The following is a 20,102-nucleotide window of genomic DNA, read 5'->3' as shown; positions in this document are numbered from 1 at the left end:
ATATGATCAAGTTCATAAAGAAATAATTAAATAACGAAAGCAGAAAGAATTATAGGTATTACAACTGATTTAATAACAAAATTAGAATCTCTATAGAATAAATTACTTTTATGATTTTTAATGCATTAATTAAAATTTTGAAATAACTTAAATTCATATTTTTATAAGAAAAAGTTACTGATTAGGTCCCAAGTTTAAAAGTTTTAAATACACGAGGGGTGACCCAATTAGCGGCTCGTTGCGGGAAACATTAAATTAAGGTGTTCAACTATTACCAACAAACAAAACATATCAAACCGAATACATGATGAATACTCAATACAGCTTACTTCATCATGAGTTGTTTAGTTTTCCTTTTTTATTATTTAAATGAAGCTGTCCACTCGATCGAGCTGAAATATATTTCTTATAGGTTCTTTTATGTTGGATGGGGTATGTGTTAACCACTGTTCTAATATATTTTACAGCTCTCGTTTTCGAGCTTGAAGAAGTTGCTCATTCAGAACATGGATAAGTTGGAAATTATATGGCAGGATCAAGTGGCTGCGAGTTCTTTTTCCAAAAATATTCAAGATGTGGAGATTGATGGATGTGAAAAGTTGTTGCACGTCTTTCAATCTAATTTTCGTACAACAACAATATTATCGCAACGTCTGACTCGTCTACATATAAGGAACTGCAGATCATTAGAAAGTATATTTAGAAATATGGAGGGGCATAATGGTAAAGAACCACAAGTTTTAATAGCTCCAAGTTCAGGGAAGGAAGAAAGTGTAGCGAGAGAAGACGGAACAGCCAGACATATTGAGTTCCCCATACTAACTCAAATGAGACTTTGTGGATTGCCAAAACTCAAGTGGATTTTGGAAGGGGTGGATACTATTTTGGAATGTCCTTCATTGGAAAAATTAGAACTGTTCCAATGTGAACAAGTACTGATTTGGGCTTCAAAATTTGGGAGCAGCAGTAGTAGTCAACAGAACCAACTCCAGACTTGCATTCAACTTCCACTGCCAAATCTGTTGGAACTTCAAGTATGGATTAGTTGGCGGGAGGAAATATTCCCTTATGAACTTGTTGATCCAGTCCCACGATTAAGACAACTACATCTCCGAAGTCTACCTATGCTTACACATTTGTGGAAAGAAGACAGTACCCAGCCATGCCCACTTTTTCATAATCTGGAATTTCTTCATCTGTCACGATGCAGAAAATTGAAAAACATAGTGCCATCCTCGGTATTTCTTCAAAATTTGACAGAATTGCACATATCATATTGTGATGGATTGATCAATTTATTAACATCCACAACTGCCAAAACTCTGGTGCAACTCAAAAAAATGACTGTGATGGAATGCAAAAGGATTACAGAAATTGTAGCAATGGAGGATGGTGAAGAACATGTGGCAATTACTTTCAACAAATTAGCACACTTAGAACTTGTAGACTTACCAAACCTCACACACTTTTGCTCTGGACCTTATTCCTTTGGAGAATCTTTGAAGAATGTAATTGTGACACGTTGTCCCGAGATGAAGCCTTTATGTCGCGGAGTCTCAAGTACACCAGAGCTAAAAGGAGTATATCATACTTGAATTTGCATTGGGAGTCAAATCACTACGATACAGCTCAATTGTTATTCAGAGAAAGGGTAAGAATATTCTCCCATTGTGATATAATGTAGCTAAAAGGTGTATATATAATGTAGTTTGTTGATGAGTAGATTTCTTTTACAAGGGAAAATTAATCAACTAGTTTTTCAAAAAGAAGAAAAGACGCCATGGATATGGATATAGAGGATGCCAATATATTCAATTCATATATAATATAATATTAATTAACACTTCTTCTTCTCTACCAGATCTATTGTACGGTTCTCTTCATCATTTTCTCTCGTTCTTTACAGTCGCCCTCTCTCTTTCTCTCTGCTTGGCCAGGTACTCTCTTCCTATCTCTCTCCGTCTCAGGGTTTTAATTGGAACTGTTTATTTTCTCTTTTTTTTTGCCTTTTAATTGCATGGAAATTAACTGGGTTTGTTTGAAGGAAAAGGTAGGGAAGGTAGAAAATAGAAAATAAAATGGATTTTACGGTGCTTGGCATTGTAGAGTTTTTAGGTAGATGCATTTTCGTTGTTCTATTCATGGATTTGTCGATGTAAATGATTCATCGCTGTTATGAACCCTAGGTGAAAAGGGGCAAAATGGCAAGACGCAAGACAGAAAGTGGGAAGTTAAGTCTGAAACTGAAGGCTACGGGTTGTGAGGTGAAGGAAGCATGAACTCTAAACGGCACCGTTGGGAAATAATGAATCGGACAGCTGAAGGAACTAAGGAAGTGATACGCACCTGAAGAAGAAGATTCTGGATTATATTATTGAAAAGAATAAATATAGATAGAAGCCACTATTGAGTGTATCCATTTTGCACACATGATGTGGTATCATATAAACCACACATCTTCCTAAGTGAGTGTTGGGAATAATCAATTAGAAGAAGTCACGCAGTGAGTGCAAAGTGTGCACTGCTATAATGGCTTCTCTCTAGCATTATTCTGAAAAAATCTGTTTCATACACTACCGTGTGAAGCAGCCCCAGCACACTTAACGTGCTGGGGTGAAAAAAAAAAAACTATGTGAAGTGTGTGGAGAGTGTGATGAACAGTAGAGTGTGATATAGCAAGGCTTGTGTCGGTTGTTTATGTAAAACGCAACATTTGGCTTTATAAACCAAACGGTGCGTTTCTATCTTTTTATTACTGTCATTTATGGAAATTGTTCCTTTCTCGATATTTTTTTTTTTCCCACTATATTTGGAGTTGTGTGCTGGTGTTTTATAACTGCGTTTTTTGATAGGGATATTGAACTACATTAGATGCTATTCAATTCATTAAAAAGTAATGGCTACGTTAGCCAGTATTCAAACTGTTGTATTGCTCACCCAGACTACCCAGAGCTGTGAAGATTAAGCAAAAGGAAGGAAGTGAAGAGAAAGGGCTGCTGTGATATTGCCCAAATGTTATTTTCTTGTGGGTGTCGGCTAGATCAAAGTTAATTTATTTTCTCCATTTTGGAAGAAGTTGGCCTAAGTAAATATAAAGACAGTGTGTGTAAAAGCAGACTATGGAGCTGAAGGAGGGCATGTCATGATCTAGTATGAGGTATATTTATCATCCTAGTTGGCTTAATCGATAGATGGGTCAAGTTGTACAAATGCTGCTTGCTTTGAGATTGAAATTGACTGAGCAAACATAAATGCTTTTGGTTTTAGAGTTATAGTCGACGGTAGAGTTTCATATGCATTACTTAGATTCTCACTTGTCTTGCTGGGTGTCTTTCTTTTGTGCTTCATGTCTTTCTAGTTCTTGAATTCTTGGATAGCTTTTCAGCAAAAAAGCCTCCCATTCTATGTTTCCTTTTCTAGTACTTTCTTTAAAGATGTCGAATAGATTTTTGAGATCAGATGATGGTGCAGCAAAAAGGCACCCCTGTCAATTCTTCCAAATTATCAATGACCAATTTGTCGTTGCATTCTTCCTGCATAAAAAATAAATTTACCAATGGAGCAGGTTTCAAGCAAATTTTCCATCTTTTCAAATCCATTTGTTATTGAAATTGGACTTTGCAACTGCTTTCTGACTCTTATGGAACTCTGATCCAGGAAGTCCTTGATCCCTTCGAAATTAGAATTCCCTTGCTTCACCTCTTTCACTATGTGGCAATTCCCAATTGTGGGAGGAGACAACGAAGATGACAACTGACAATTATGCTTTAGATAACAATTGATGTGGATGGATATAGTTTGATTTACCCTTTTCTTGATATAAATAAATTTGCAGAACCCAAGCCTTCACAGATGAGAGGAAGCTAGTATGTAAAGATGCTAACTTAATTTTATTTTATTGTGTTGACCTTATTTTGATTGACGTGGCTGATAATTTATCGAGCTTCCACATAAATTGGTGCTTCTGGGGATCTCTCTCTCTCTACACTAATACATAATGCATTCTTGTTTTTTTCTAGTTTTTGAACTTTTACTTTTTACCAATTTAATTGTGTAAGAAAGGGGCACCCATAGTGTGCACCCTTCACGAGTCTTGATGGCTGGCTTCAGCCAGTGAGTTACACTAGAGTGGCTATTTACATAGCCCCTCTTTGGATGTGACACTTGGATCAACAAGCTCTCTCTCTCTCAATTAGTTCTCTCTAGTCTAAGCTGTGAAATATGTGAGTGTTGCTATGATATATTACCACGTAGCACACTCCATTATCAATACAAGAGATTCCGGATGAACAACGACGACGACGAAGAATCCGTGGAACAACCATACTAGATCTACAATTTAACGACGAGGTAACATCACTTCCACTGTGTAATTTGATCTAGTATTTCTAACAAATTGAATCAGAATGTTTGAAGAATTAGATGCAAGTCCATGGAGCCTTGATAACAATGACCAGTTGACTAAACGCTTATGACTTTCTCATTTTCATTTTCTTGTTTTTGTTTCATCCTATCCTAATTGTTTAATCCGGTTTGCTTCTGGTTAACAGAAAACAAAGAAAAAGCTTTTTATTGGCAACGTGCTTGTTGGGAAACATCTTGATCAGGCAGCCTCTTGGTTCGTGGAATATGGAACAGGAAAAAAACGAGGAAGCATAGACTCCTGCAGAGGCACCTACTGAACCAGAATCCAACATGAAGGAAGAAGAAGATAACAAAAACGAATCAAACTCTCCTGTCGAGGCACCTATGAAACCAGATTATAAAAAGAAGGAAACAGAGGCATCTACTGGAACAGAGTCGTCAAAAAAGAAAACCTCGAAATCATTAAAGGCTGAATCAAAAATAGCAAAGAAGCCTCTTGGTAGTAAATTTTAAACTCCAGAAAAGATAAAGGTGGTCCACAGGCTCAGTGGAAACAAAGAAAGAATAATAAGCGTGTATAGAGTAACATAGAAAGCAACAATGGTGGAGGAGAGGTTAAAAAGCTGAATTCTAGAGAAGAAGGCAATGAGAAGAACATCAATGATAAAGGGCATAAAGAGAAGAGCCATTAGCCTGAAAATAACCAAGGGAAGAAGATCATTGAGTTGGAAAAGCACAAACAGAAAGAGAGAAACGAAGGAAGGCATTGTATGTCAGACAGTGGTACTGAGAGTGAAAAGAACAACGAAAAACATGATGGTGCTTAGAGGAGCCAACATGATGAGAAGAATAAAGAAAAACTCGGCGGTTTGATATTCATGTGCAATGCAAAGACCAAGCCAGATTGTTTTCGCTATCATGTAATGAGTGTTACAACAAGTAAAAAGGATGTCGTGATGGGTATCAAACTTGGGATTAAACTTTTTCTCTATGATTTTGATTTGAAGCTTCTTTATGGGATTTATAAGGCGGCCTCTTCTGGTGGCATGAAACTTGAGCCAAGGGCTTTCGGTGGGGCATTCCCTGTTCAGGTCAGATTTTCTTGGAGCGTGAGTTTTGTAGCTAATTATTGTAATTTTATTCATTTATCTTGGCAGATCTGGATACTGATGAGTTATCAATTTTCAGGTGCGGTTCACTATTGAGAAAGATTGTCTTCCACTACCTGAGGGTGTTTTTAAGAAGGCAATCAAGGAAAAATTATAATGAAAAGCACAAATTCAAAACAGAACTTACTGATAAGCAAGTAAGATTCACTTTTTTTCGCTGGTAGTTTGGGGTCATTGTTTCTTTTGAAATATTAGCATTCAGAATTTTTCTAATTTTTCCCTTCAGGCTAGGAATCTTGAAAAGCTTTTTCGACCGGCTGAAGTTCATTCAACTGTGTTGCCTGTCTGCTCTCCTCAAGTTGCTAGAGTTGGTGACAGTAAAGTTCATGAAATAGTAAGAGAAGTGTGGCCCCGTTATCATAAGGAAACACTTGCTAGGGATCCTTATACGGATGGTGATTCTAGTAGATTTCAGTTGCCATCTTATGAAAGGTATCATCAGCGTCTTGTATACAGAGACATGGCAACTATACCAAGAGAGGAGACTCCTCGGGACTTTACATATAAATGCTGTCTCCACACAGAGAGAGACTGTTCATGCTGATTCTCTCTACTTGAATGAGAGAGAGTACCATCTTATGGTCTTGGTGCTAGACGTGAAACATAATCCACTGTACCTTTTGCAACTGCAACATCTGCTACTTCTTCAGGCCTGTATACAAAGGATCCATACCATGGTTATCATTATGGTGCTTCATCAGGTTCTTATCCTATTGGTGGAACGCACCCAATTGAGAGTGCCAATTTACGCAGGACAGAAACTGATCGAGTGGGTAGTTTATACTCCATATATGCTGCTGATGCTTTACTGCACAAAGACAAGACACATCATTATCAGGCTGCCCAGCCAGAAGCAGTGCCTGTGCCAGTTTCGTCTCGGTACTCTTCTGCTGGTCTATCATTCCTACACCACTGACTAAATGAACATATGTATCAGTTGCATATTGTATGGATGAGGGAACAGATTTGGCTCCAAATTTGTACGGAACTGAGTGTAAGCGGCATTTTGGTACCCATCAATATTCTTTGGTGTTCAGTGGGGAAAAAAAATCAGAATTCATTTTAGTAATTCTTTCAATTAATTGGAAATTATTTTTGTTGTTCCATTGTCGGGGTTTGAGAATCTGAGATAGCTTCACTCTTGTCAGAGACTCTAAAGTGATCTTTATTGATTTATATTTCTTTTTTTTTTTCTTTTTTTTTTTTCATCTTGAACTCTATTTGTCAATTGCGATTAGCTTCGAAACAGATAAAAAATGTGGGACTATCAAACTTGGTCGATTGGCGTTGGAAGTGTTCGACTTACTCCTTGATTGGTCAATGTTCTTGGGCTACCAACTGCACATTGTATGTATGACATGATATACTCCTGAATTGCAAGGTAGAAACCTTGAATTTATGTGCAAATTGGTTTGCGAGTGCTCTTAACTTCGTCATATACATTTGCTCGGAAGGAGGGAAGAAAGAAAGAATTCAAATTCAAAATAAGAAGATTCAACCCTTCTTCAAATATCTATTCTACTCGTTTATCACATTGAATTAAAGATGAAAGGCCCATTACGTTAATGACTTGGAAGGTACATAGAGATTAGAGAGGATTAGAGTCTTGTTGATTGCTCTTAGGGGTGTAATCAGTCTAATCTGATTTGATTTTGGATAAAATTTAAGACTAAACTGATATCTTCGATTTTATCAGTTCTGATCCGGTTTTAATAGTATTAGTATTAAAGGCATAAAATGTAATTAATATTCTAATATATATTAGTATACTAATGATTACTAATATATTATGTATTTATTAAAAGGAATATGTTGAGAATTTATTAGGCATTATTAATATATATATTTTATGTCTAAAGCATATGATCAAATAAATTTTCATGTTTAAGATTAAAATTTTATGTTATAAATTATAATAACATTATTTTATATATAATTATAATTTATATTATTATATATTATATATATATTTTATATAATATAAAAAATATTATACATAATATTAAAAAAGTTAATTTAAAATATATAATGTAATATACCAATCCGGTCTTAAAAAATATAGAACTGGAATCGGATCCGTACCAGCTGGTTTTGGATTTATGAAAATCGGTTTCGGACCAGACTAATCCAAACCAGATTGATTCCACCGGTTCAAGTCGGTCTGGTCCCATTTTTCGATTAAATTATAACAATTTGCTGTTATTTTTTTTATTTTTTTAAAGTATACGTTTGCAGAAGGGAAATAAATAAGCGCATCCGTTGGTTGATTTTCTTTGACAATGATTAGCGATGTTGATTCAAAGAAGGAGTTACACACAATCGTTCAACACGTAATCTGATTCAATTACATCATTCCCTTATACTAAAGTGAAAGCGTAAAATATCAAGATTTCTTATAATTTTTTGACACAATTGTTCATTCGATTGAGATATAGGAAATTGAAAGCGTACTACAAGTTTTTATTTAAGAAAAAAAAAAAAAAAAACTCAAGATAGCTTCGTATGAATGGTGATTCAGCAACTAATAAATATTAATTTGACTTTTGTTTTTGGCTTTTGATTAGTGACATATAAGTCTGGAAATTAAATTTGTTGATCGATGTGATTGTTATTTATAAAGGTCTAATTTGTTTTTTAGGTAAAAATGAGTGAGATGTGATGAGTTGAGATTAAAATTAAAAAATTAAATAAAATATTGTTAAAATATATATTTTTAATATTATTTTTATTTTAAAATTTAAAAAATTTGAATTATTTTTTTTATTTTATATTAAAATTTGATAAAATTATAATTATTAAACGAGATGAGTTGATTCTGAAAATAAATGAGGGCTGATATAGAAAGAGAAATAATAAACGTATAACTAATTTATAATTTTTAATAAAATAATATTTTTTAAATTCAAACACATTAACATCAAAACAAAAATGAATGAATTTTTATATAATAGTTGCATAAAAAGGTATAATAGTTGTAACTTAGCTTTTTAAAATAATAATAATTTTAAAAACTAATATTTTAAAAATATTTTATTCAATATTTTATTTTAATTTCAATTCCTCTTGTCTCGATCCAAACGCTTTAGTTTATTTCCTTTCATTAAACTATTTCCAGTGTTTATCGAAAAAGTCTGGACGTTACTTTCAAGTTTTCAACAAAAGGTCAAAGAAGAAAATGAATATTGATTGATTTTAGAAATAAACAATTAATTTCTCTGTATTAGAAAACCATCTTCCGGGTTCGTCAATGCACATTTTAGCTTTCCTCTGTGTTGGTTTTAACGCGAAATTGCTCAAAGGGAAAAGGAAATCACGCGTTGTGTTCGTCAAGAAAGCACTGCTACATCGTAAAGATGCTACGATTTCGTAGGTACTAGGTTCTTGCACAGAAGGAAGGAAGGAAGGAAACATTTCATCGTCTTCGTAGGAAAACAGCTTTTCTCCATTAATATATAGAGCAGAGCAGAGCGGAGATAGACAATCCTCCGCAATCACAATCCTCAACACACGTTTTCTGCGAAATAGGTTGTGACCAAACACGTAAAAAATCTTCCTTTTTGTATGTTTTGATACAAAGGACAGGTTGAGTTTGAAGAGCTCTGAAATTTTTTTAGAGGATAAGTAAATAATTTATCCAGGGTTTTAAATAGAGAAAAGAAAAAAAAAAATTGGGGAGGGAGAGATGGGGAACTGCTTTTCGGATGTGCAAGGAGGAAAGCAAGCTGTGGGTGGGGTCCAACAGAGAACCACAGCTACCAACAACAACAATCGCGGACACAACGACGCCGTTGAGTTCTTCTACAGGTCTCGGGGGCTCCAGCAACTCTTCACCCAAGTCGAGGTAGTGACAGCCATTCTAACGCCTGTATATATAATTTGTACAAAGAAAAATGTTAAATTTTTACTAATATTATTTCAAGTTTTAATATAAATTTATATGAGCTGTGCTGCTCTCTATGATCTACCCCACGGTGGCTCAGACTCTGTTTATCCCCACGTTGGCTGAAATTCGTATCAGTATTTATTTTCTATCCCAGATTGGCTTAGGTTCTTACTATTCTCATTTTACCTGATTATTATGTTGGGCATTGCCCGTAAAATACAATGAGAACAAGAATAATATGAATACGATTATTATTATTTTTTTTAAATTGTGGTTACTTTTTTCTTCTCCATTAAAGTTTTCCCTGTAATACTATTCTTATTCAGAAACTTGATTAAAAAAATGTTATCCAGAAAGAGTAGATAATAAAATAATAAATATTCTGTATTCGTGTTAGTGTTATTCAGTTATTGTTATGTTTTCAATACATATATGTGTAAAATTATCAAAGAAGTCGTTTTCATTGCATGGTAGAGGATCGGTTTGTCTGTATTTCAAAGGTGCTAAAATGTTACCTCCTTAACGCTTTTCAAGCTATGAGTTTCGCCTGATAAATGAAGCAAGCGGGGCATGCAGCGCAATGTTGACTTTGATAGTCTGTCATTTAAATGTTTGGCTTATTACTAGTTTCTCAGAATCGAGAATGGATAGCATGGTCGGGGTTCCATGTGTTTTATGGCTTAGATAAACGATGATGTTTTGCTTTTACTGTGAAAGGATGGATATCTTCCCCATACATTGTACTTGATTCAAAACTATGGCCATACCTGCTTGTTCTTTGTATGGTTTAGTTGCTACCATGGATCCATTTATGAGCCCACCTCAGTTCCTAAGTTGCACTGCAAAATTCTCCTCTTAAGTGTAAACTTTGGTAAGATTTCCATTTTGTGGATGTCAATTCAACTTTGGAGTGTCAGACGAGGCCATTGATTCCAAATTCTGTTTTTTCAATAGAAAAATGTATTTCGTTCTTATTCGTATCAGGACCACTAGATGCTTTCGTTTTAATTTTCTTACTGACATAGACCACCTATTGTTCCGTTCCCTGTTTCGCTTCCCTCATTTTTTCGGAAATAACAGTTAAAAGTCATGAGATTTAAGGTTTTGAAACTCAATACTCTTCTTAAACACTATAAACCAAGCAACAAACGGGCCAAAAGTGTCAATTGACTAAATTGATACCCCACATAGTAACCAACTTCTTAAATTTAAGACTGCAGTCAAACTTTTTAGTCAAGCTAAATATGTTAACGGAATATTAGTAAATTGGAGACTGATGAGGTTGTATGAAGCAACATGCCGCCTTTTAGTATTGTGCAGGAGTTGAATATTCTCATTTTTAAGTGCCAAAGGTTGAAGTGCCACCTATATTCTTGAAAAGTGTTACCTGCCATTTCTTTCATCTCCAACAGATGGAAATTGTGCATTTCTGTTGCCCCTTTACTAGAAAGAAATGGGTGGAATAACGGCAAGCTCCAAAACAGTATATTGCCTGACAAAAACTTTACATGGGAGGGGATCAATTAACTGTATTATAGGAGATTTCGACATCTGGAATTGTTATTCTATCTGCATGCATGGCTCTTTTGTTTTTAGTTTGTCTTTTTATTTATTTCTGTACTGTTAACTTATTTGTTTTGCTTTTTCAAAATGTATTCATGTATATTTTAATCTGTGCTGCAGTTATCCCTATCAGCATTTAACTTGCGAGATCGTGACATCATTTCGAAGGTATTCCTCTCTAAAAATAACCATATGTTTGGTAGTGATGTTTATGAGGGTTTATACTAGCATCTGTCCTTTGCCAAATCTTTTGTTTAGGAGCTCTATTGTCCACCTTCATCACCTATATATTTTCTATGCTTAGCACGGACTTGAAATTATGATCCAAACCACACTTCACATTTGTATTAATTCAAGACTGTGGTATAATATTTCTTGAGTTAACATAATTCTATGAATTAATCAGTTCTAAATTTTGAGAAAACTATCACAATTTTGGTTCATTATGTTGAAGTACATTTTACTGTGTGAGTTTCACTTCAAGATACAACCAAAACAGAGGGGAGATTGCATGAGAAGGTGGTTTGTCAGGGTTTAAAAGGGCACGTGAGATGATCATTACTTTATGTTATGTTAAGCTACTATTTTTATACGTTCTGTGTACTTGGGCTATGTCTATTTACCTATAAAAAAAAGTTAAGTTACTATTTTGACAGTATTTTGTTTACACAAGATATTTGTAGTCATACTCTTGTAATGAGCTGGATTACTATGTATGTGGATCGATGACTGTCTTAATTAGTTTGGGTAATTATTATACACTGATGAAAAACCTGGGTAAGAAAACTACAGTGCTTAGTGATATAATTTTGTTTGTTCTGTTTTTGGTGTTCTTAATGATATATTATGACCTAGAGGAAAGAAAACTACAGTATTGGTATCTTGTGTTTAATGATTCGGAGGATATATGTCTTCCATTAGGACTTTCTCAAACAAGAAATGGATTCCAAATTTGGAGAGTTTCTTGCTTCTTCTGTATCTCTTCTGCTTAACCTTTGGATGACTAAATCCTGGACACCATCTTTGTTTGCTCAAAATTGCTAGAAACTGAGCTAACACCCCAAGTTTCTGGTGTTTTTCTTTCTTCTCAAGTTTAGAGTAGTTTTCGTGGGATTCCTATCCTGGTAGTATTCGGTTTACATCTACCATAAGTATTATTTACACATGTAGCGAGCTGAACTAATACTTCATGTTGACCCTTTCTGGAAAAAGGTGTTTATAGCTTTCAAGGTTTGAGTTTTTCAATACACAGTAGTTTGTTTATGTGCTCATATGAGATGCATTCATGTTTTGATCAGGATTGTCTTGCTGTTGTTTGAGCTAACATAGATATTGTTCTGTTCAGAGTGATCCCATGGCAGTGGTATATGTGAAGAAAATAGATGGAAAACTAGAGGAGTTAGGCCGCACTGAGGTTATACTGAATAGTTTGAATCCCACATGGATAGAAAAAGTTACAGTTGCATTCCAGTTCGAGATTGTACAGCCATTGGTGTAAGCTGTACAAATTCATTTTAAGTGCTTATAGTTTTGTAGATATAGTTCTTTTTTTTTCTTTTTTTTTTTTACAGGAGCTCCTGTTTTGATTTGACTGCTTTTGACTCACTCGCATTTCTCTTCTTTATTTTTGCTCCAGATTTCATGTGTATGATGTTGATACCAAATATCACAATATACCTGTGAAGGTACATTATAGTTTCTGCCCTCAAGTATCTAATGTTATAATCTTTGTAGGTTATGTTTTTCCAATTATAATTTGTACCAACAATATACAAGAAAAAGTGTACATGCTAAGCATTTCTGTAGTATCTCTTCCAATACCTTTTAAGTGCTGAATACTGCAATTTGCTAGTTAAACTCTTTTACACCGGGGACTAAGAGCTGGGTACTGGTTTTTCTGAGAAAATATGTGTTGGTTAGATGACATTATACTTTCACTAGCCTGTTCGGTTGATTTTTGTTGATACATGGTTAAACACATTGAATTGGCAAAAAAACTAATTCGAGAACAATAACTAACGACTATTAGATGCCAACTATTATGTCAGCGTAAGTTATTTGGACAATAGATACATCGTGTAGCTGTATAACTTGTAAGACCGACGTGGGAAAGTACTCACTGAATGGTGTGCAGCAGTTTGCTTACTCAATTTGGTCACATATTTTGTACATCTATGTGTGTGGAGGGGGGGTCAACTACTTCAATTGTGATTAATGAATAATGTAAAACTATTACTGTATGATCTATAATTTTTCAAAAATCTGTATGAACCATTTTTCTGTTGTGTTTCAGACGCTGAAATTGGAGGATCAAGATTTTCTTGGAGAGGCCACGTGTGTTCTATCAGAGGTATGCTGCCTTGGGTTCAATCAGGCTCGTTGAGAATGCATATGCTTATTCACTAAGCTGGTGCAAATTGAGTATAAAATTATATCAATTTTCAGAATTTTTGTATTGAAAGACTACTGTGAGAGCTACTTCCCTAATTTAGTGATATATTAAGATATTAGGTTATCATCGATGCAGTTGAAAAGAATGTTGCAATTGCAGCCATTTTTAATCTTACTGAACATCAAATCCTTCCCCCCTCTTCCATGGCAGGTACTTACCAAACAAAATCGGAGTTTAACCCTTAATCTTCATAGTAAAATTGGGCATGTGGGTTTGAGGAACTTAGGGGTACTCACCATCCATGCAGAGGAGACAGTTGCTTCAAGGAGGGTTGTTGAGATGATACTCCATTGTTCTTACTTGGATAACAAGGACATATTTTCTAAAAGTGTATGTATTTGCAAAGCAGATACCTTCAAGCTTTATGTTACGTATGCATGTATATTCGTTGTTTCTTTTATCCTCAAAATTCATCACTTTATTGTAGAACCCTTTTCTAAGAATATCTAGAATTGTTGAGAGTGGAGGCTCAATTCCAATATGCAAGACTGAAGTGGTGAACGACAATTTAAATCCAACATGGAAACCCCTATGCCTGAGTATGCAGCAGTTTGGAAGTAAGGTAAACTTGTCACCTTAAGATTTGGTCACATATATTATAGGATATTCTGCTGTTTGGATGACTAAGAAGATGCATGTGGTGCATGAAATTTGACTTGTTGCAGGATAACCCATTGATTATCGAGTGCTTTGATTTCAACAGCAGTGGCAAACATTCGCTTATTGGGTAAGTGGGAATTTAGTTAGTCTGCGGATTCCTTTTTGCTTGCTTTCCCTTGTTATCCGAGTTTAGCCTCTGGCTCTAAAGAAGATACTGTTCTTAAATTTACCTCATCAGTAAACTTCAGAAGTCAGTGGCCGACCTGGAAAAACTTCATGAAGGTAGAAGTGGTGCAAATCTTACTATAACATCTCATCAGGGTCACAAGAAGGTACTTATTCATACTTGCTGTAGAATTTCTTAAAATATTTCAGTTTATTATTTTTATTTGAATATGCATTTGTTCAATGATTCATCAATATAGGTTTTGAAGGGAGAGCTGTTTGTGGATCAATTTTGTGAGAAGGAACAATACAGCTTTCTTGATTATGTTTCTTGTGGATTTGAGCTCAACTTTATGGTTGCGGTTGACTTTACAGGTAAGTAATTTCTTGAGGACTATTTAGTATACGCGTGATGATTGATTTTTTTTTCTCTTTTTTCTGGTTGTAAATGTTTCGCCTGAATAAGACTCTTATTCATACTTTGAAAATTCAATTTTAATTTGTCCAGCCTCAAATGGAAATCCTCGGAACCCAGATTCTTTACACTACATTGATCCTTCCGGCCAGTTGAATTCTTATCAGAAGGTGAGTCTGCATCCTCTGGTGCTTTCAACAGGGTATTATTTTGACTCCAAAAGTAGTATAGGTGTATTCTTTGGAACAGAAGATACAAGATTGTTGCCAATGGTTTTTGGATAGATTGGCATGTCCTTCCTCTCCTCCATATCGAGTTACCCTATATGAGTTCATGAATTGTATTTTCATTATGATATTGACGCTCAAAATTACCTCCCGACATATAACACTGACCTGGGAAACTAGCTGTTATCTTGATTTGGTTCATATATATCTTTTGTTATAAAGTTTGGTCCATAGACATGTTTCTAAATTGCTTTCTTTTATTTCTGTTATAACTCAATTTGATCAAGGGGCTCGTTTTCAATATCCAATTTGCTTTCTTGAGCTTTTGAGAAAAACAAGTTTATTTATTCTGGTTTGTTAAGGGGGCCTTCTGTTAGCATGCATTTAAAGAAATTATTGTTGATGGGCAAAATTGTTATCTGCTTGATAACTGAATTTTTTTCAGGCTATAATGGAGGTTGGGGAGGTCATTCAGTTTTATGATTCGGATAGGCGCTTTCCTGCATGGGGCTTCGGTGGAAAAACATTTGATGGAACCATCTCACATTGCTTCAACCTGAATGGAAGTGCAGGTAGCTTTGAGGTGAGAGGAGCCCATTTTATAATATTGCTTTGCTGCTTCGTCTCTGATGCAACATTTTGGTTTGACGTACTGGCCTTTCCAGAGAACTATCGCCATCTTGTTTACCCTCCTGCAATTATGTAGTTAATCCCTGATTTTTATTTTTTATTTTGGTTTCAACCTGTGTATCTCATCACTGTTTGCTCTTAAAATTTTATATTTATTTTTTTTGCTTTATTTGATTTTTTTCTTCCTCTACCACTTTTAGTTATGTTGGTCTTGAATTGAGTGTCATAGTCAGCGTCAACCAAGTAAGAAGTTGGTAAAAGCATTAGTTGAAAAAACACCAAGTATAGATAACCACAACACATGCAAAACTGTTATATACAATAATTTTAGATATGCAATTAATAGGTTCTAGAAAGTCTTTATAGTCCTTCTAAAAACTTTTAAGTAAATGAAAATGATGAAAATCAAATGGATCGAGTTATAACCCAATACTCTTGATAATATTATGTGTTACACTCGATGGTGCTTTTTTCTTGTGAAATTGTTAAGATAATGAAAGTGATACCGTTACCAGACTCACATTGAAATCAAGTGATTTGTCATTGTTGCATAGCATACGTATCATCCTTATGAAAACTACATGTTCATACTCCTTAAGTAATGCATTTAGCTTCTGATTTTCAATAGGTTGAAGGAGTTGAAGGCATCATGTCTGCTTATGCAAGTGCTCTACATAATGTTACTCTGGCTGGACCAACGTTGTTTGGCCAAGTGATTAAAACAGCTGCTCAAATTGCAAGCCAATCCGTTTCATACAACAGCAAAAAGTACTTCGTTTTGCTCATTATTACGGTAAATAGAATAGTTAACTTCATTTTGATGTCTCTTTCCACCTTCAATCCTTCGCTTGGTAATCAAATAAATTGTCCCCTTTTCTAGGATGGAGTCCTTACAGACCTTCAAGAAACGAAAGACGCTTTGGTGAAGGCATCTGATCTTCCACTATCAATTCTTATAGTGGGAGTGGGAAGTGCAGATTTTGGACAAATGGAGGTATGGCATTGTTTTTCTAGAACTTGAACTTCCCCTCATGTATTAATCTGTCATCTAACTTAGTTTTTGTGGCAGGTCCTTGATGCTGATAAAGGACAACGATTAGAGAGCTCTACAGATCGTGTTGCTACACGTGACATTGTACAGTTTGTTCCAATGCGAGATGTTCATGGTAAGTACATAATGGTGTGTGCACGTATGGAGCTAAAAATTGGGTCCAGATGCCTGTTTCTTTACCAAACTGAGGAGGGGGGAACTGTAATAAAAGGTCGTTCTTGGTGCAATTCAACTAAGAGATTGTGACCTTGTGACTGAGAGCCACGGTGGTAATGGTGCACATAATTACCTGCTTTGGAGTGTTGGGAGAGTCCCCATGCTCACATCTTCCCTATTCTCAGAATAATAAGCAAGAACGAATGTTTGCTTCCAGCAAAAAAGAAGACCGTTTGTTTTCCGAAAAAGGAAGTAAACTGTTGAGGAGGGTGACGCATGGGCCTCATGCACCAATCAGAATAATGATCTTGTGGTCGTGGATGGTAGATCGGCAAGCAGCCAAATCAAAGATAAGGCACGTGGTGGTCATAAGTGGATTGACAAAAACGAATTGAGAGTAAATACTTCCAGCAAAAGGGTGCCAGGGTGCCGAAAATGGAGGTGAAAACGAAGTAAAAACAAAATGAAAGGACTGGAAAACACTTTAGGGACTTGAGGTGCAAGTAAAGGAGAGTTAACTGCCAAAAAGAGAGCAGGTGGCCGATGCCTGTCTTTGTTGGCGAGGGGCAGTATGTGTGGTTGTTTGGTACCTGAGGGGTGGCTGTGGGTGATCAAATGGTGGGAATCGATTCTGTATATTGTGGGCTTGTGGTGGTTGGAACCGGTCGGACAGCAGTAGAACTAACCTCCAAGACTTAAACTAGAGACAAAAAGAGGAAGAAGATAAGGGGGGAAATTTTTAAAACAATGGAAAAATGGAATGAGAAGATCTAGATTAGGGAGAAGAGAAAGGAAGGAGGGAAAGGGGACGGAGAAGCTGGGACGGACTTCGTTCTCTGCTTTTTAGAGACAGTTTAGAGCTTTTTTGTGGGGAGAGAGAAAGCAACAAAACCACATCGTTGATTGCAATGCCTAGTTAGATAATTATTCATTGATGGAGTGAAGAAAGGATTAAAGGGTGGGTTTGAACACCGAAATTGTATTTGACGGAGATGTTGCATGAACTGCTGTTGCCACCACTGTCTTGGTCCTTTATTTTGCCTTTTTTTTTTTTTTTTTTTTAAATTTCAACTCTTTATGGGTTAAACATTGACCGACCAACACCAAACAGCTTGGCTACAACCCAAAAGTCAGTTCTACTTCATTTGTCCGTGGACGTTTGTATCATCTGTTTGGGCCTATTGACTTTTGTATCAACTGGCATGAGCAGTTTCCTTTTACTTTTATCTTGTTGCAGCTGTTCTGTTTTTGCTTGAACTCCATTTTACTTCAACTATAACATAGTTGTGGTATGTGCAGGTGGGCAGATTTCTATGGTCCAGGCTCTTTTGGAAGAGCTACCAGGACAGTTCTTGACGTACATGCGGTGCAGAGATATCAAGCCACGCCCTCTCCATGAAGCCCAAGCGTCTGGTACTTGAGTATATGCCCAAGCGTTTGGATAGGGTCAAGTAAGGTGGGATACCGCTGATCAACAGGCGCAACTGCCAAGGTTTTCTGAAGTCTGTCCCACTGATAGATTGACCCGCCTGTAAGTAGCTGTTTCCTTTTTCCTTCGTCGGTGTGGGCAAGGAGTTACAGTTTTAATGCCAAGAAATAGAAGGGTATATCAGATTGTTTGACGTCCCTCTCTCCCCCTCGAAAGAAACCCCCACCGAGAGCCTTTCCCTCTCCCACTGACGCTTGTCTCTTCTTTTGCTCCAAGTTCTTTATTAATCCGCGCGAGCCATTGAAGGCCAGATACATTGTATTTCATCCATTCAACAATCTCACTTGCACACCGCCAATGGAAGCGTCAGTTCTTGATCATCGAACTCTTCCACCATCCAAAAGAAGTCATCCGCCTGTGCGTGGTTGTCAAAAGCCATTTGCAGCGCATGTAACAACTACATGCCGCCCATATGGTAATGATTTTGGCCCTTTTTTTAAAGCCACTCTCTTCTTGTTGGCTGCTGGTTGGCTTACTAGCATTTTTATCCTTATTTTCTCCAAGTGCAGCCATGCATGCACCACCAGGCCAACTGTCTCCTCATTGAGTTTACGACTCACTCTTCTACCGTACGTTTTTATCAATGCATGAGCCATACGTGCCATCATCGACGGTGCATATGGTCCTGATCATGTACCGCCACACCACCACCCTTCACGCCCCTACCTTCTATACATACAGTCCTTTAACTTTTATTTCCTTTTTATTATTTTTCTTGTTCTTTTGTTTACGTGTTTATGATGGCCAACTATGGGACCAGACTAATTATCTGATACCATTTTTCGAGTCGTGTTTATTTGATTGTTTTGTCATTTTTTTAAGGGTGATTGATAGGATATCCCATTCCCTAGAAAATGTATTCATATTTTCCTTATTAATGTAATAATTTCGCCCCGAAAAGAGGTATGTCCAAAGAAACTCATTGTATCAAATATTATTAACTGCGAGCTTGTACACCAAGTTTTTCTCTTATAACATCTAATGGTACACATGGCTTTTTTCTTTTGACTATAAGAATTCTAAAGTTCAAAGAGCTAAGCTCAAATCAAATATTTAAGATTCATTTTTATTATTTTAGATGTAAGAAGCCTCGTTTGTTTTTACAACTCTTCTCAACTCATCTTATTTCATCTCATCATTACAGTTTTCTCAAATTTTCATACAAAATAAAATAAATAATTCAACTTTTTCAAATTCTAAAACAAAAATAACATCCTAATTTGCTTTTCCTCAAAAATTTTATTCAATTTTTAACTTTAATCTCAATTCATCTCATCTCATCTCATTTGCAAAAACAAAGGAGATAGTCTAGTTTATCATCAATCTAACCTAAAGTTTTTGGAGAAAAGCAAATTTGGATGTTACAAATTAAATATCCTAGTTTGTTAAAGTGCCTAGTTGAAATTTGAATACCTATTTTCCTTTAATATATGATGGTTTTGGGACACTACTTAAACATGCTTGTAATACTACTTTGTCATTGGATGCTCAAAACAAATCACTTTACAATTAATACATGAGGAGTGCATGAAAAGCTAGAGAATAAAAAGTTAAAGAAACTAATGCCCCATGCTCATGTTCCTTGGAAAAATCAACAACTTACAGGAGATGCGCGCAGTTTTTCTACTGACCAAATGGTGGGCTAAGCAGTCGGCCAGGGTTGGAGGCCGAAGCTAATAAAAAGGAAAATTATTCGCGACTCACTAAAGCCACTCTAGGCTATGACGGTGCATGAGATTAACGTACCAATCAGTACCATGCATGCATGCCGCGGTTGGAAGTTTGGAAATTCAACGGAGAGTTTGAACTTTGATGCACTTGTCCGTTGGCGGTGATGTTAGGTATATAGAAGTACTTGAAGATCAACAACGTCCGAGAAATTCCACGACAGATGTGTGTGAGTTTGAGGTATAAATATATATATATATATATATTTA

General features: G+C 35.8%; 2 protein-coding genes and 1 long non-coding RNA gene across 8 annotated transcripts in view; all 3 read left to right on the top strand.

Moving 5' to 3' along the window:
- The window catches only part of LOC109004516 (probable disease resistance protein At4g27220), a 963,953-nt gene extending 960,074 nt beyond the window's left edge, over positions 1-3,879 (top strand). For 2 of the 3 annotated variants that reach the window (XM_035693283.1, XM_035693282.1), the window contains exon 5: positions 468-1,651. In XM_035693283.1, coding sequence (XP_035549176.1) covers positions 468-1,595 — 1,128 coding nt within the window. In that variant the 3' untranslated portion in view covers positions 1,596-1,651. Of the gene's footprint in view, positions 1-467; positions 1,652-3,835 lie in introns of those variants that run through there. The other variant, XR_004802254.1, reaches the window with a different exon arrangement.
- A 695-nt stretch (positions 3,880-4,574) lies between these two features.
- On the top strand, positions 4,575-6,640 carry LOC109004530. 2 transcript variants are annotated; one of them, XR_001998297.2, is made up of 3 exons: positions 4,575-5,456; positions 5,554-5,671; positions 5,761-6,640. It is a non-coding gene; the product is annotated as an uncharacterized LOC109004530 (long non-coding RNA). The 2 variants fall into 2 exon arrangements; XR_004802259.1 differs by having other exon boundaries at positions 4,577-5,456; positions 5,766-6,639.
- Positions 6,641-8,775: 2,135 nt separating this feature from the next.
- Positions 8,776-19,125, top strand: LOC109019463 (protein BONZAI 3-like). 3 transcript variants are annotated; one of them, XR_004802256.1, is made up of 17 exons: positions 8,777-9,375; positions 11,101-11,148; positions 12,326-12,474; positions 12,617-12,665; positions 13,274-13,330; positions 13,583-13,762; positions 13,860-13,994; positions 14,098-14,159; positions 14,271-14,364; positions 14,458-14,572; positions 14,706-14,782; positions 15,285-15,422; positions 16,098-16,262; positions 16,350-16,463; positions 16,539-16,635; positions 17,976-18,580; positions 18,675-19,125. XR_004802256.1 is itself a non-coding variant. In XM_035693289.1 (16 exons), the coding sequence occupies exons 1-16, from the start codon at positions 9,217-9,219 to the stop codon at positions 18,095-18,097; spliced, it is 1,761 nt and encodes a 586-aa protein (XP_035549182.1). In that variant the 5' UTR covers positions 8,777-9,216; the 3' UTR covers positions 18,098-19,125. The 3 variants fall into 3 exon arrangements, 2 of the variants coding, with proteins under 2 accessions (XP_035549181.1, XP_035549182.1); XM_035693289.1 differs by having other exon boundaries at positions 17,976-19,125; XM_035693288.1 differs by lacking the exons at positions 17,976-18,580; positions 18,675-19,125 and having other exon boundaries at positions 8,776-9,375; positions 16,539-17,709.
- Positions 19,126-20,102: the final 977 nt, after the last annotated feature.

Source organism: Juglans regia, chromosome 8 (assembly GCF_001411555.2).
Source record: "Juglans regia cultivar Chandler chromosome 8, Walnut 2.0, whole genome shotgun sequence".
Classification (NCBI taxonomy): domain Eukaryota; kingdom Viridiplantae; phylum Streptophyta; class Magnoliopsida; order Fagales; family Juglandaceae; genus Juglans; species Juglans regia.
The sequence above is the reverse complement of the archived record's forward strand: the minus strand, read 5'-3'. Positions and strand labels throughout refer to the sequence as shown.

Bases quoted from the DNA above. Each gene is read 5' to 3' on its own strand.
- LOC109019463 (XM_035693288.1), top strand. From the start codon at position 9,217: ATGGGGAACTGCTTTTCGGATGTGCAAGGAGGAAAGCAAGCTGTGGGT. The intron at 13,995-14,097 runs GTAAACTTGTCA...GACTTGTTGCAG, and splicing joins TGCAGCAGTTTGGAAGTAAG to GATAACCCATTGATTATCGA. The intron at 16,464-16,538 runs GTATGGCATTGT...TTTTTGTGGCAG, and splicing joins CAGATTTTGGACAAATGGAG to GTCCTTGATGCTGATAAAGG.